Source organism: Emydura macquarii, unplaced genomic scaffold (assembly GCF_026122565.2).
Source record: "Emydura macquarii macquarii isolate MOO-44397 ecotype Brisbane River unplaced genomic scaffold, CSIRO-AGI_Emac_v2 contig_691, whole genome shotgun sequence".
NCBI lineage: Eukaryota > Metazoa > Chordata > Testudines > Chelidae > Emydura > Emydura macquarii.
In genome coordinates, this window is record NW_027130828.1 from 2,949,761 (window position 1) to 2,966,512 (window position 16,752).

Sequence of the window (16,752 nt, forward strand, 5' to 3'; positions counted from 1 at the left end):
GAGATTTAATTCTTCATTTCTATTACATTCCCATCTACTTGACTGTTTATCATCTGGATCTTTTGTTATTTTGTAGGGACGTGATCAGAGACAGCGGTTGTATTAATGGAACAGTCAATTACAGAATTAACCAAGTACCTGCGGATCAAAAAGAGATCTGTACAAGAATAGGACCTATGTACCAGAGAAAAGTATGAATAGCACTTACCCAATACTTCATTTTTGTCAGACAGTCTACAAGAAAAGTTGTTGTGCACTCTAGCTCGATGGGATAGTATTTACTTTGTTAACTAAATAGATATGGAGTACAGACCATGATTCTACCACCTTAATTGGGTCAAAACAATCACTGGAGTTGCTAAAGTGAAGTTATGTTCAGGAAAGTAATTGTAAAAATGGTACCTTGTTATTGCATTTACTTGTTACAGCGTTTGCCTGCTCCATGTGAGGTATTTTTCCAGCACAGTAGAGAGGGAGTTGGTCATTTAACTTTCATTAATGTTAATGGAAGATGTATGCCAGGTATATTCCAGGTCATATCTGGTTAGTTTTTCCCTGTTATTACTGAAAAGTGAAGACTGGGAAATTGCAGGTGTCTGTTTCCTAGAACTTATGTTTAGATGCATAATGGGATTTGGCTGTCTTTCGATAGCAGCACCATTAACCCATGCTTTTACTTCACATGAATTTGGCAGCTCTCTCCATTTTTCACACTTAGTCCTTTCTGGTAAAAACCTTGCCTGTTAGTAAATTCTCTTTTCAATGTATTAGGACAGCAAACAAAATAGGAAGATTCTCTGCCCACTCTGTAGCACATCAGCATTTAAACTCCAATTAAACCAATTAAATGTGAGGAACTGAAAAGAACAAAATAGTCTTCAGATTATAAATCTCCCCCTCTAACCCTCTTTTGACCTATTGCAAGTTGAACCAATGCCATAGAGGTGATAGGTTATGTAGATCAGTGTTTCTGAACCTTTTTGATACCAGAGACTGGTTTGCTGCCTTCCTAAACTGTGTCAAGGAGATCTCAAGGACTGGTGCCGGTCCACGGATCTGTCATTGAGAAACAGAAATATAGACCATTTTAAATACTATTATTAAATGAAGACCCTCTCTGACTACATGCCAGGGTCCTAGTTTGACATTATCAATTCACTGTCCACTAGTCAGACTGCAACTGTAGTTGCTAATTGGGCAGAGAGACAGTTATGTCCACCCTTTACTGTTTTATCCTGTTGGAGAAAGAACTTTGAGTTTCTTTAATATGCATTTTCTTCTCTCCTTACCAGCTTATGGATACTTCCCACTCATTTTTACCTTTTTTGTTTTGCTTTTTTGCTTTTTAAAAAAGTATAATGAGGTAAGATCAGAGGCTAAAATAGGGAAAGAACAAGTTAAAAATTACTTAGATAAGTTAGATGTCTTCAAGTTGCCAGGACCTGATGAAATACATCCTAGAATACTCAAGGAGCTTATTGAGGAGATTTCTGAGCCATTAGCGATTATCCTTGAAAAGTCATGGTGGATTGGAGAGATTCCAGAGGATTGGAAAAGGACAAATATAGTGCCAATCGATAAAAAGGGGAATAAGAACAACCCGGGGAATTATAGATCAGTCATCTTAACTTCAGAATCTGGAAAGATAATGGATCAAATAATTAAGCAATCAATTTGCAAACATCTAGAAGATAAGGTGATAAGTAACAATCAGCATGTATTTGCCAAGAACAAATCGTGTCAAACCAACCTAATAGCTTTCTTTGACAGGGTAACAAGCCTTGTGGATGGGGGGAAAGCAATAGATGTGGTATATCTTGACTTTAGTAAGGCTTTTTATACTGTCTCACATGACTTTCTCATAAGCAAATTAGGGAAATACAACCTAAATGGAGCTACTATAAGGTGAGTGCGTAACTGGTTGGAAAACTTTTCCCAGAGAGTAGTTATCAGTCGTTCACAGTCAAGCTAGAATGGCGTATCCAGTGTGGTCCTGAGTTATCATATGATCATATCATATATGATAACTATATGATAGTTATGAGTTATCAAATGATCTCCCATCATAGTAGGGGATATCACAGAAGAGGAAGGTTCTTCAGAGCACTTATCACTTCCCTGTACTTATCAGGCTTAGCTCAGTCTTACCTTGGTTCAGTTTTAGCCAGCTATTCATCCAGAATCTGTTTTCAGGTAGGCATTGAGAAAACTGTGAGATGATACTGCTCTTTATGTTTGATGTAAAAGATGTAATTATAAGTAAGAAGAGTAAGAGAGTAGTTATCAGTGGTTCACAATCAAGTTGAAAAGACGTATCAAGTGGGGTCCCTCAGAGATCAGTTCTGGGTCCAGTTCTGTTCAATATCTTCATCAATGATTTAGACAATGGCATAGAGAGTTCACTTTTAAAGTTTGTGGATGATACCAAGCTGGGAGGGATTGCAAGTGCTTTGGAGGATAGGATTAACATTCAAAATGATATGGAGAAACTGGAGAAATGGTCTGAAGTAAATGGGATGAAATTCAATAAGGACTAATGCAAAGTATTCCACTCAGGAAGGAACTATCAATTGCACACTTACAAAATGGGAAATGACTCCCTAGGAAGGAGTACTGTGGAAAGGGATCTGAGTGTCATAGTGGATCACAAGCTAAATATGAGTCAACAGTGTAATACTGTTGCCAAAAAAAAAAAAAAAAAAAAAAAAAAAATCATTCTGGGATATATTGGCAGGAGTGTTGTAAGCAGACACAAGAAGTAATTCCACTCTATTCCATGCCGCTTAGGCCTCAACTGGAGTATTGTGTCCAGTTCTGGGCACAACATTTCAGGAAAGATGTGGACAAATTGGGAACAGTCCAGAGAAGCGCAACAAAAATATTAAAGGTCTAGAAAACATGACATATGAAGGAAGATTGAAAAAATGGGGTTGGTTTAGTCTGGAGAAGACTAAGGGGGGACATGATAACAATTTTCAAGTACGTAAAAGGTTGTTACAAAGAGGAGGGAGAAAAATTGTTCTCCTTGACCTCTATGGATAGGACAAGAAGCAATGGGTTTAAATTGCAGTCAGGGCAGTTTAGGCTGGACATTAGGAAAAGCTTCCTAACTGTCAGAGTAGTTAAGTACTGGAATAAATTGCTTAGAGAGGTTGTGGAATCTCTGTCATTGGAGATTTTAAAGAGCATGTTAGACAAACACCTGTCAAGGATGGTCTAGATAAGTTAGTCCTGCCTTGAGTATAGGGGGCTGGATTAGAAGACCTCTTGAGGTCTACAGTTCTGTGATTCTATAATTGTTCTTTTCAGCTACATGCTATTTACAACTTGTTTTGAAACATTAAAAGATACACTTTACTAAATTGAAAATAGAATCAGCAAATTGTTAAGACCATATTTTTAACCAATTTTAAGAGGCATTCTGTGGTAATTTTGGGGGTAATTACATATTTACCATTAAGAAATGTGTTGTGATAATTAAACAGGAACTGCATGATAGGTGCAGGAAGGCAAGGCAAATCCATTGGCAAGAGAGGTAATTAAACAGGGATTTGCATTATTGCTCTTGTAATCTTTTAAAAAAACCTTTGCAATTAACTATCTCTGCTGCACTGAATGTGACTCTTTCCTTCAGATATGTTTTCAGAGATGTCTGCACTAAATGACCTTAGTTCCATCCACCTCGAGTTCTGTTTTTTCTGCTGGCTAAGTAGGTACCAACAGGTTGAAATCAAAGGTCACAGTACCAGAATGTGAATTTAGATCATTGGTTCTCAAACTTTTTAAATGGAGCCCCCCCGCGCCCCCCCCCCCGTGGACTTTAGTCTAACTATCGTGCCCCCCCTTCCTTCTGAAAGGGGGGGCCCTTTCAGAAAAAAACGGGGGCACTTCCTGCGCTATCGGCCCTGTTTTTTTCCTGAAAAGGGGGAGTTCGGGGGAAGAAGGGGCATGATTGTTAGGAGGGTGTTTCCCACGCTGTAGGCCCTAACAATCGCGCCCCCCCCTTCTCCCAGCCCCCCTTTCAGAAAAAAAACAGGGCCTACAGCGTGGGAAGTGGGGAGTGTGGCAGGAGCTGCGCGGGGAGCCGCAGTGCGGGGAGCATTTCTGGCAGCGGTGGGGGACTGCTGCTGCTGCAGGAGGTGGGCAGCAGTTGCTTCTCTCTCTGGGGAGCGTGGAGCTGGACTGGCTGTGTTCCCTGCTCTGTGCCACCCCATGATCCATCTCGTGTTGCCCTACCCCCACTTTGAGAACCACTGATTTAGATGACTTCTCCCCATTCCCTCATTGTAACACTCTGCTTTCAGTTTAGATAAGTGAAAAAGGTAATTGGTTTTCTTTACTGGAAATGAAAATGATATGGAGTAAATAAGTTTTTTTGTTTTGTCCTTCTCTAAAAGAGATGAATAAGCAGAATTTGCAGTTAATTGCTTTTGTACATCTCCACCTGTAATCAAATTGATTACTTATGACCCAGAACTGGACTGCTACAATCCAAGTAGATAAACACTGTTTTCTGCAACATAATCTTAAAAATGCATTGAGTTTTATCTTTTTTTCTCCTTTTCCACTAAAGTATAATCCCTTCATGTTGGCAGACTTGCAATCTCTTTAATAGCTACAGTTGTGGACTAGTTATGTATTAAGACAGGGATTTAGATAGGCAACTAACTCCCATTGAAAATCAATAGGAATTAGCCTACTGGATTTCAGTGCCTAACTCCTTTAGGCATCTTTGAAAATACCACCTTAATATAGTGGTTGAAACCAATACCACAATTGTGTGTCAGGCAGAAAGATGTGATCTGATTCACATCTTAAATTACATTATTCATTTGATTATATAAAACAGAGTAACTCAAGCCCAATATGATCTGTTCTTTGCTTTTATAAATGCTATGTGAAACAATAAAATACAGGTGAGAGCCTGGGCATTGGATGATGGACCATTGAGCAGATCTAGTATGGCAAATTTTACATTTGTAAAGTCATATTGTTAATGTCTGTGTGCACTTTAAGAGCTTTTTTTCTCAAGGCTCTTGTTCAGCTCGTATTCTGAAAGTGTTGTTAATGTGCGCAATGTATCATTCTATTTCAGACAAGACCCGGAAACAACATTTGAAGTGTATGTTGAAGTGACTTATTCAGGGACAAACAGCATTGGAGCAGGTACTATTTTGCATTTGAATTCTACTTATTTTTTAAGTAAAACTTATCAGAGATCTTCTTATGTAATCTACAATAGTGAAGCAAGTACCAAAATGTTTTCTTAAAGATTTAAGGGAACATGTTACTACTGCATACAATTTTAATCTTTGATTTTACAGATTGAATCATCCTAAAATTTTAAGAACAGGATTAGGAGCTAAGAAATCCTGAGTTCTAATCCTGCCTTTAACTCACCTCATGGTCTTGTCAAGTCACTTAACTTCTCTGCCTCAGTTTGCCTCATAAACTGGGGATAAAGTTTACTTCACAGGGGTGTTGTGAAGATTAAAATGGCGCCATCAATGAAAACATCACACTCAGGTCATTTTTTTATCAGCTCTTGTTACAAGTAATACTTAAGGCAGGGGTGTCAAACATGCAGCCTGCGGGCTGGATCCAGCCTGCGAACCTTTTTGGTCCGGTCCGCGGGCAGCCAGATACAGCCTGTGAACCTTTTTGTTCTGGGCTGCGGGCGGCCGGGTCCACCCCGCGATCTTTTTTGTTGCCCTGCAAGCTCTTTGTTTTGGCCCCTCGCAGCCACCGCCCGGAATGCCACTGGAGCTGCTGCCGAAAGTCACAATGACGTGAGTTTTTTCGGCAGTGGGGGAGATGAGCTGCCGCCGAAAGGGAGGGTGCCGCGAGATTTCTCAGTGGACGGCAAGACACCGCCAGGGTACAGCCCCCTTTAAGTCAATCTTATTGCAAAGTGGCCTGCCATTACAAGTTACTTTGACACTCCTGACTTAGGGTTTTACAGGCCTTCTGAATAGCGTTTCTCCCAAGGCAGCTTTCTCCTTCCTCTTCTTTATACTCCTTCCAGTTTTGCGCTCCTTCTTTCTCCAAACTTTTCCCTTCAAAGAAGTAGTAGGACCTAGAAAATACTTGTAAAATGGTCTGATTGCTACTTTTCATTACCATAAGTTAATACATGTTCAAATAGTCCAGGCAGTTTCTTTCAGACAGTATTCTTCAGACATAAATGGTTCATATGAGTATTTCAGGAAAATCCCATAATCACCGAAACACATATGTAGATATATTTATATGATTTAACTATTTTCTTAAACTTAAGGAAGATTGACAGAGCAGGCAGGGAAAGACCAGGCTGAAATTTTTCATCTTGGAACTAGTTCATAGCACTCTGTTTGTTTATGAAGTCATTCTCCAGGGAACTGTCTGACAAGTGATTTGAAAAGAAATGATGTCAAAGTCAGGCTACTCTGATTGGTCAACACTTCCCGGAGTAACAGCTCCTTGAAGTCCTTCCTGGAGTGAGCAAACATGTAGCTTGGTGGAGTTATGATAAAATGAAGGTGGATGGGCTTTTTTGGAGTGTACCAGTAGGAAGCTACTCATCTCCAATCCACAAATACAAAATTTTGAATTGTAATCAATGAAGACCAAAAAACTTTATTTTTTTTCTTTTTACTGCATTTATTTATCCTGTCCAAAAGAATTATAAGTAGAGTACAGTGTTGGCCCGTTCTACTGATTGTATAATCCGCTGTCACTGCCATTTGAGATAATTGGAAGAAGTCCACTTAATAAGAAGTCCTTGTTCCTGCACATCTGATCTGTTTTTCCAGTGTCAGAATATCTGAACAAATTTAACTGTAAACGTTATATTGTACAGTAATAGTGTCTGGGTATAATCTTTTCTTTGAAGTTTGTTTGCATCCCCCTGGAGGGATTAATTTCCTGCTGTGGGAAGGTGGGTTAAAAAGAACTGAAACTACTTTACCGGTTTTAATTAGAAGATTTAGTATGCATTTTGTTCTATAAACAAAGTGATTCTGTGGGAGTTGAATTTTTTTTGTACAGTGATATGTTTGCACCAGCAAAATCTTCAGAAATTGTTCATTTTTAAGTGATTATAAACCAAAAAAGTACTGAATGTGGCACCATCTGCTACCAGAGATCTTTAAAAATGGAACAATTCACATTGAATCAGTAACTACTGACCATTCTTTTGTAATGCATGTAATTCTTCTGTAACTTTCATCTGGTTTTTGCTGTTATGGATTTGATAAAATGCTGCAAAGTTTTAAAGCCTCTGATATGTTAGACTGAAGGCGCATCTTCTTGTGGAGTGGTGAAAGCTGCTTCCATTTTGCTGAGGGTAACAATCCAGAAGTTTACATGGTAAGATGTTTCTTGCCATGTATAAAATATCAAATGCATTTTAAAATAAACTTTTTAATTACAATTGGTATGTCCTAGCTCACTGCTAGAACCATCATCTTGCTGAAACGTGACGTACACTGGATCCTATCACCAAGAAACCGCTTATACACCAGTTTACTTTCCAACTGCTTCATTGCTCCTTTAATGTTCAGAAGAATCTTTATATATAAACTAAAAATTAGTTAGGTTCCAAATAGTAATTTTTCCAGATCAATAGTTTAAAATACAGTAGGCTCCTTTTATTGAGTTAATTCTATCACTATGCACTGTCAGCTTGACATAAAAACTATTTTTGACAAACACTGCTACCTGTTGAAACCCCAAGAATAGATATACAAATGGTCTATATATGATTATCAGTAAGAACTAGTCTGCTCTTAAAATTTAGATTGACCTAGCCACATCTACACTGGGGGTTTGGTTCACTAAACTATGGTGTTCAGGGGTTTGAATTTTTAGTGATGGTTTAGCTGACCAACCCCTCCCCCATCCCCAACGGCATGAAGTATAGACGTTGCTAAACTGACAGAATAATTCTTTCATCAACCTAGCTACTGCCACTTGGGGAGATGGATTACCTATGAGAATGGGAAAACTTCTGTTGATGTAGGAAATCTCTACTTTTTGGCCCTGCAGCAGTACTACTGTAGTGCCCAGGGCGTAGACATGGCCAAGTGTGCATTCCAAAGAGGTAGTGGTAGGTGATGGTGGTGAGCAATGAGTAAAAACTGTGGAATACCTTTTTTAAAAGAGAGCTTTAGTGGAAGTTGCTGTCTGCTTTACAAGTCTCATTCTAACATGCTTTCATATGTTTTCTGTTTTTCTTTACAAAGATATTTTCAATAAACCATCCTCCTTGTTGCAGTTGCTCCCTCTTTCGGTTTATGTTGGCTTTTTCCCCACTTAATCTATTACCTTAAAATGTGCTCAACTCAGTCTTACTTGTGGATCTGCTTTCAGTGCTTCAATAAAAACTGTATTCCTGCTTCTAATTATCCAGTCTATGTTTTGAATGTAAACTTCTTCTGTTTAAGAAAGTTTAAAGTTAACTGATTTAATGTTTAACATACCTAAAATATTATCTTACAGTTAGATAATTGTTTTCTATTTTGTTGTATTGGTATTGCTATAAACGCACTTTGCATTTCATTTTCAATGGTGCATTGTTATATTATCAGTTTGGAGGGATGAATGAATTGGCATTGAATTGTAATCTAGAACACAAAATCAGATTATGAAAGTTTATGGGCACTAATACATTAAAGGCCTTTTTTCTATAAGTAAAAGCATTGACATTTTGTGAAAACCTAAGTGAATAAGTTTGCTAATTTCTTTATGCTTCTTGTTTCCACTCAGTATAACATCCAATTTTAGATTATTCTATCTCCTGTATTTTGCTTAAAGCTGATTTTTAGGATTTAACTTTACTTCAAAATAAAAGCCTATATTGCAAAAAAATCTGTTCTGTTTTGTGCTTTAATGTCTGTTACCTGGGAACTTCTTTTTAAAGTAGCTAATTGTATAGGAATAAATACTAAAGTTCTGATTCTTCCCTATAGCATTGGCAGGAACTTCTGGGAAAAGAAAGAATCTCTTTTTTGATCCTGGAACACTTGTTACAGTCCATCTTCAAAAATATATAAATGTAATGATTTCAGCTTAGATGTTTGTGAATACTGTTCATAATTATAAAGACATTCAACATGTACTTTGAAATACATTTATTATATTCTGGTTTTCATGGGAGGAATATGTGTGTTGTTTGTTTTATATCTAATAAAAACAAAATACTGCAAGTCATTTTAGCAGTGCACTGAAATTTAGTTGAGATGATTGCTTACATTAGGTGAAATGAAATTATGGCATGAAAAAATATATGAACTATGCAGAATCTGTTGATTTAGGCTTAGAGCACCACCTTTCAGAAGGGTGCAGTAGCTCTGAGAGGACTCTCACTGCATGAAGGAACCTTTTGACCTGAAGTTTCTCTGCTCCAGGATTTCTTCCACAGAAATCATAGGTTGAGGGAGAAGGCTGGCTGACCAGAAGATGTTCTCTGCCGTATAAGGTGGGAGAAGAAAAAATTCCACCTAACACAATGAAGTAGAAAAAGCAAGCACCTGAATTATCATCATCATCATTGTCGTCATCATATTTATTATTTATTTATTTATATTATTATAGTGCATAGGAACCCCAGTCATAGATCAGAATCCCATTGTTTCATGCGCTATACAAACAGAACACACAGATTGTCTCTTCCCCAAAGAGCTTAAAACCTGAGCATAAGACAAGATAGATCAATATGGACAGATAGGGGAGTACAAGGAAACAATGAGACAACATTGTCTAAATACACAAGACAGGCACAGCGTTGGGGAAGGAGTTTGATACAGGCAGAGCAAACAGTACTATGGCAGCTAACATCATGTTAGTTCCACAGCTGTTTTGTGATAGGGTGGGTTTACTTAGGAGGAGATCAGCTAAATGGAAATAAAAAGGGGTAGGGGACATGGCAGAGGAGGAGCGTGTAGGAGGGGCAGATGTGAGTGAAGCTGAACTGAAGAAACTGTGAAGGAAAGGGAGAGGGAGGCCTGGAGCAAACAACCACTTGGTGCAGGGCAGAGAGAGTCACTTTTAGAACATTCTAGAGTTTTGACTGGAATGTCCAGAGGTCCCTGCTTCCAGTGCTCTGGCAGCTCCCCCTCCTATCCGCTGGGGGTCTCTAGCTGGCTCCTTTGCAGTTCTCACCCAAGGCCAACTGGTAGGGGGAGTGGAGACACTGCCTGGGTCCTAGTGCCTCCAGAGTGGGGGATGCGTAGTTTTGGGGCCCAGGGAGTGCTAGGGTGAGGTGTAGCCCCCACTGGGCCCCATTTTACCCCTTTCTACCTTAGTACAGCACTCTCTATGGCTGCTTCTGTTCCTATCAGTTGAAGTCTCTGGCTGGCTCCTCTGCAATTTTCCCTGAAGGCCACATGGTAGGGAGTATGGGAAGTGCTGCCAGGGTACTAGTTTCCCCAGAGGGGGAGTGTGTATGGGTGGTCTCCCCTGCACAGTTCTGGGTTCAGAGAGCTGCTGGGGGGAGGAGTGGTCCTGGCGGGTTCCATTTTATGTGCTCCCCCTAGTTCAGCACTCCCTGCTTTGCCTGCTTCTGTGCCTATCGGCTGGAGTCTTTGAATGAGTTGGGGTTTGGCTGGAAGGAGTAATGTGAGGAGGATGTTGGATTTACTAAGCAGGAAATAGTCTCTTGGCCAGATCCTCAGCCCTGCTGTGTGGCCCTTTTTTGTGTCTCCAGGGATGTTGTAGAACCAGACCTTGGATGAGGGTGTTACAAATGGTTTTTGTAGCTCCTCCTCTCATAGCTGTGCCCAACCCTTAGTGGGCAGTACTGAGGACTGAACCTTCAGTTCTGAAGTTTGTTCACTTCTAATCTGCAAAAGGAAAAAAGATATACAGTTTTTCTTTATGTGAAAATGTCTTTTAATATTTGCTGTGTTCCAACAATAGCCTTCCAGGAGAAGTTTATAATTTATTCTCCTTGGCTGTGACTTATAAATGTTGTCTTTCCATATTTGTGGCATTTAATTCAATTCCACCATTTACTTGTCAGTATCAGGAAGTTGGGTGAGCTCTTGCTTTTGTATATTCATCAACCTTATTTTGGCAATTATAGAATTCCCAGTGAATCACTTCTGTAAGCTTTGAGATGCTAAATGGGGGATGTGGGATGCACGTTTTGGAAACCATTAGACAAAGTAATCTCATTTGCAACTACACACATTTGGGTAACTATATGCTTTTAAGGACATATGTATTTAAGAAAAAACATTTAACCAACCAGTTTTTCATCCTTGATCTATTACTGGCTGATCTTGACTTCAGTGGGAGCAGATTCAGGCCCTTAATAAGTTTAAATTGGATAGTAATTTTTAAAACCTTACTTGCTAGAATTACATGAGAACTTGTAACTGGTTCTATATTAGTTTTAATCCCAATTGTGATTCTTTCTTAACTGGGCTTGTCAGGGCTTTACACTTTCTTTACTTAAAACATGAATAATGCAATTTAAGAGAGTTGAGTTTTGCTTTTATTAGTTCCATTGTATAGCACTCCTCAAGTTGTTACCATGTGCTGATAAAAATGCTGACTCCTTCTCAGTAGTTGTCTCAGCAGCAGAATAGAACAGGAAGACTAGAGTCATCAACTTTTTTTTGCAAGTATACTGTATAGAAGTGATCTGATGGGGATTTTAATATCCCCTGTGGTTTTGAATGATGTCAGAGGGTCTATACTAAACATGTACTTCTCTCCAGGACTCAAACTGATGGGGTAACACAATGTTACTTATTAAAATGAATACTGTAATGGATTTAATAAATTTAGGGAGAGCGGAGTTCCCTTGGTTAAATACTCCTACATTTTTTAGAAATGGTTACATACGTCAACACTATCCTTTTCTTCATGGTGTCATGTAAATACTAAGTAATGACTTGGAACTGTACCTTTTACTCTATTGAGTCAAAGTTGTCATAGAAGAAGAGAGCTAGCTAAAGTGTTCTAAATTAAGAGGAACTCCCAAAATGTGGTGTAATTGATGTAAAATAAGATGGTAATATTACGCATATAGGGATTGGAATTTTACACAGAATTGCAATAATCTTTTACTTTCCCACATTTCAAGTGAATTGAGAGGTTTTATAAAGATGCATTGAAGATAGACAGACGTTCAGAAGAATAGCAACAGCAGTTTTATTGAGGACTTTATTCTTTAACTTGAGAGACTGGTGCCTAAACTAAACTCTGAATGGCGAAAGAGTCTCTGATACTGGGTAACCTTTTATGTGTGGTTTGTGTATCCCTCTGCCCTGCTTCATTGTATAGAGAATTACTATCTTTGTACTGGAGAGTAGAAAATTTATAATTCTAACTGTTTTTCTTGCTTTGCCTTACAGTCAGATTTGAATGGACGCTGTCTGTCTCTCTAAAGAAGAATCATTGTAGCCATGTTGGTCCCAGGATGTTAGAGAGACAAGCTTTCGAGTTTATGCTACTCTGTGTAAGCTCAATAGAAGTTGGTCCAATAAATGATATTACCTTATCCACTTTGTCGCTCTAAAGGAGATTAATTTGGGAGCGAGAGTTGAACTGCTGCTAAAAAGACTAGCTTCTTGGATAGGATGTCTATTTTAGAGGCCAAAGAGTAGTGAATTAGTTTTGCCTCTGGAATTAAATTACATGAGCCTGGATAAACGCTGATATATCATGGGATAAGTAATATGGCTCATTGGCCAGAAGACATCAGTGTTACATTGTCTTTGTCTTTTGATTGTTTTGTTACACAATATAAAATGAACATGATTGAGGGAGTGATAAGTGGATGATTGCCCTTAGTGCATATTCCTATTTAAAAACAATTACTATAGATTTTAGAACTCGATAGAATTTTAAAGGGTATATCTGCTGTCATCATTATGTATCTTCTGTCAGCATACTGTCTGCTTCAGGCTCTGCCTGCAGGCTACTTGAAGTTGCCATGGTTTAAGATAAGAAGTTTTATTATAATCAAAGTCAAATCTAAAGTCTTAAATGCTTTTCTCAGAGATTGTCAAAACATATATCTATGAGCCCTATGGGACGGAGGCTGTCTATTTTGTCTCTCTTCCAGCACCAGTGTAGTTGATGCTTTACAAATGACTTAATAAAGAAGCAAAACTGCACCAGTAGTAGACTGTTTCTCAAAGTTAGCCTGGAAACATGAAGTCTGCTATGCCCTTCTCTGGGTTAGATGAAAAGCAAATAACAAAAGGCTATGTTAGAATATGACTGGGTCATTCTGAAACAGATAAATATTTTGGACACTCCATATTGAAGCTACCCATTCGCACTGTCACTCAATCAGCTACACTTGGGTATTGCAGTCTGTATCTCTGGTGTGTGGTATTGTGTTGCTCATTGCAGTGCTTATCTGTAGTGGATGAACTGGGAACAGAATGAGCTGCCTTATTCTTTATCGTAAAACCCATGTACTAATATTTTGTTAAAGTGCATTTCCTTTTCTTAAATTGAAAGAAGGGAGGAAATGAATTGTATGAACTCAGTAAAGCCTTTACCTCCAAAGGAGGGCTAATGTACTGCACTGGCCTTTCATAATCATCAAAATGGTATACAATGAAAGTGTGCAGATGGAGTTTGTTTGAATGCGGAAAAGGACCGGTGCTATCATGAACACAGTAGTTATCCAGACTTCTGCCTGAACTTTAATGATCTTGAACTCAAATTTGGTAAAACAAAAAACAAATATATGGGGAAGTATGATGCAGTATAATAAAACCAACAGCAAGGTTACTAAGGAAAACACCCTTCTGTGTATTAAATTTACTTTAATTACGTTCTGTAATTAATTGCAACAATGCTAAAATATATTGGAATTTTTTTTTTATTTTTGAACCTTGGAAACATGATATTAAATAAGTCAGTCTGCACCAAGACAATGATTGTTGTGAGACTGAGCACTAAAAATAAAATATTTTATTGAAATATTTTAGTTTATATTTGTACAGTCTATAGAAAATTTAAGAAAATTGTCACATACTGCACTAAACTAAGAGTGCAAAATCAAACCTATTGGTTGTGTAACCTCGTTTTCCAATGTCAAGAAATTCTCTTTTGTTTTCATAAAGAAAACTGTTTCGTGTCATATGTCAGAAATAAGCTATTACAGAAATTCAGGGATCTTTCTAAGACCTGTGCCAAAGATCCCCTCTTGTTAGAGGGGGATGTGAAGAGAATTTAAGTATAACTCCTGTACTAATAGTATAGAAAAAAGCACATTTGTTAGTCAAAAGTAACTGATCAAAATAGTCTCTAAAGTATGAACATTTGAAAGTAAAAGCTCACAAAAGTAAGATTTTTTTCCCCCCCCTGTGTAGGTGGGTCTAGTGTGCTTTTGTATAGAGTTTTTTGTGTTCTCGCCAAAGCAGATATTACAAAAGTATGTTGAATCCTTAGCTTTGCCATGCGGTGTGCAAAATGGCCTTTCTCTCCAAGGACCTCATCTTTCATCTTTTTGTGAGTGTAGCATAAATTCTTGCTGTGTGTTCAAGGAAAAAGCTAAAATGGTTTAGTACAACTAAAGCATTTTTCTTTTTTTTTTTCTTTTTTTCTTTTTCTTTTTTTTTTTTTTTAAGACCATAGTAAGGTAGAAACCCAAATATGAGAGCATGGACAAAGTGGTAAGTGTGCTAGAGTTTAACAAATGTTCACTGGATTAGGAAAGGAAATGTAGTTTATACTGCTGCTTTTATGGCAAAGAATTGAAAAGGCCTTGCTCTAAACCTCACCACGTGTTTCTTTCTTTTCTCCAAAACATACTACTCAGTTGAAAAGGGAGATGAATCTTAGAGGGAAACTATTAACTCTGAGGGAGTTTATTATTGTTTGAGAGAAAGGACAGCATTTGCATTTGAATTGGCTCGGAGTGTAGCATGTACCCCTAATCTTGTTCCTACTAGAAGCTTGTGAGTAGTTTAAGTACTTCCTACTTTACTTTTTATGTTCTGGCCTTATGTAGTAACATCTTTATTTTCTCAGTAGATCACAAATGTTATAACTTAAAGTAATCAAAGTCCTTAGCTCAACTGAGAGATGCTGTAATGTATTCTGGGCTTAGAAGCGCTTTGCAGTTGCTACTGTTCCCATAATAGGACTTCCACAGGTACAGTCAGAACTCTCTAAAATGGACACACCACCATTTTGCAACAGAATCTGAGGTGCTGCTATATTCCTCTATCATATACTGGAATTTTAGGGCACGTAGCAATGTCTTGTTGAGCCATATGAAATATTTTCTTGAATATAGACAATAATTATCTCAGTAGCAGCAAGAATCAGTGGTAAATCTTCATGATGCATGTATCTGTTTAAGCCAGATATGTTTGAGTTCCAGAATAACTTGTGGTAACAATCAAATTAAATTTTAGTACCTGAAGAAATATCAAAGTTGCCTGGCATAACATTATGTGGTAAACGTTTGTTTTTTTTGCTTAAATAACAATGCAAGTTCAAAACTTCTGTATTGCATAATTTAAAATAACAGCAATTTTGTTTAATTTTCATATTGTGCTCTAATCCTGGTGTTAAAGTTTGTGCATTTCTGACTCCCTGTTGTTGTTGTTATATAGGTGTATAACTATATAAAGTGTATAATTTTGTAGAACAGGACTCTGGAAAACTAGGCAAATCTAAGTAGAGATCTGATGACTCATTTAGATATATTCTTGTCCTTCCTCTTCCTGTTTCTTCGTGTTGAACTGCTTTCTACTGGGATACCAGCAAAATAATTATAAATGGGGTCTAGGCCTTTGACAAAGAATGTGGCTGTGGTGTTACTCCTTTCTTTACTCACCTAAGAGTGATAATCCCCAAAATTGTTCCAAATAAACCAGTGTATCCCCAGCACTGTATATGCCATTTGGATCAAGTGAAGTCCCCAGACTGGATGTGGAGTTTAACTGAAGTGCCTGGCTCATCTTGAACTGAAAAATCAAGCTTTCACCAATTTGAAAAAAAAGAGTATGGATCAAACTTGTGGGCTATCATACAAATTCCTGTTTACCATTCATTATTCATGAATGCATTCTTAGCTGTTGATACTAGATTTGAAAAAAAAGCAATTATCAGAGTATTGCAATACAGTTATGGAAATGCATGCTTGGCAGTTTTGCATGTTAGTTTTGTAGGAAGGGAACAGTTGTTGCCCATCTTTTCTTGTATCTTCTTAACTGCTTGTGTTGCCTAGAAAAGATTTATAGACAGAAGTATTTGATAGCTGACTGTTGGTATATTACTACTGCTGGCTATGTTTAACCAGAAAGGGAAACTCAATGTAGGAAAGAAACTCACTCACAAGACTTTACAAGAAAAAACCTTTGTTGATTTATCTTTTTTTTTTTTTTTTTTTTTTAAAGGAGCTTGACATCTTCATCAAGTTCACAGTGGGCCTGCTTTGTTTGCTTTCTCTTGAATGTTTGATAAGATTTTTCTTCTATTGTTTTGTGCAGCAAGAACAGAACTTGCCATGGCTGAGGTGGCTTTTTTGTAAATACACAATATGGTCATTGTGTGGTGCTGAATAATTGTGGCTGCTTTTTGTATAACCAGAACTAAGGCTTTGGCTGTGAACAGATTCCTTCTTAGCGTGAAAAGAGACTAATCCATGTAAATACAGCCCAAAAATAAAGCTTTACAGAAAAAGGGAAAGGCTGCTAAGCAGGAGGGCACAGGTCAGCAATTTAACCTTTAACCTAACAAATAAGAAGCATGAAAGTTCCTGAATTGGTTTACAAAGGCAAGCTCCTGTGATCT

The 16,752-nt window shown here is 37.9% G+C and overlaps 1 protein-coding gene across 5 annotated transcripts in view; it reads left to right on the plus strand.

Annotated features, from left to right (window-relative positions):
* DENND1A (DENN domain containing 1A) overlaps positions 1-16,752 on the plus strand; it is a 339,130-nt gene that overhangs the window by 13,370 nt on the left and 309,008 nt on the right. For 4 of the 5 annotated variants that reach the window (XM_067541721.1, XM_067541722.1, XM_067541718.1 and 1 more), the window contains exon 2: positions 5,096-5,166. In XM_067541721.1, coding sequence (XP_067397822.1) covers positions 5,096-5,166 — 71 coding nt within the window. Of the gene's footprint in view, positions 1-5,095; positions 5,167-16,752 lie in introns of those variants that run through there. The other variant, XM_067541720.1, reaches the window with a different exon arrangement.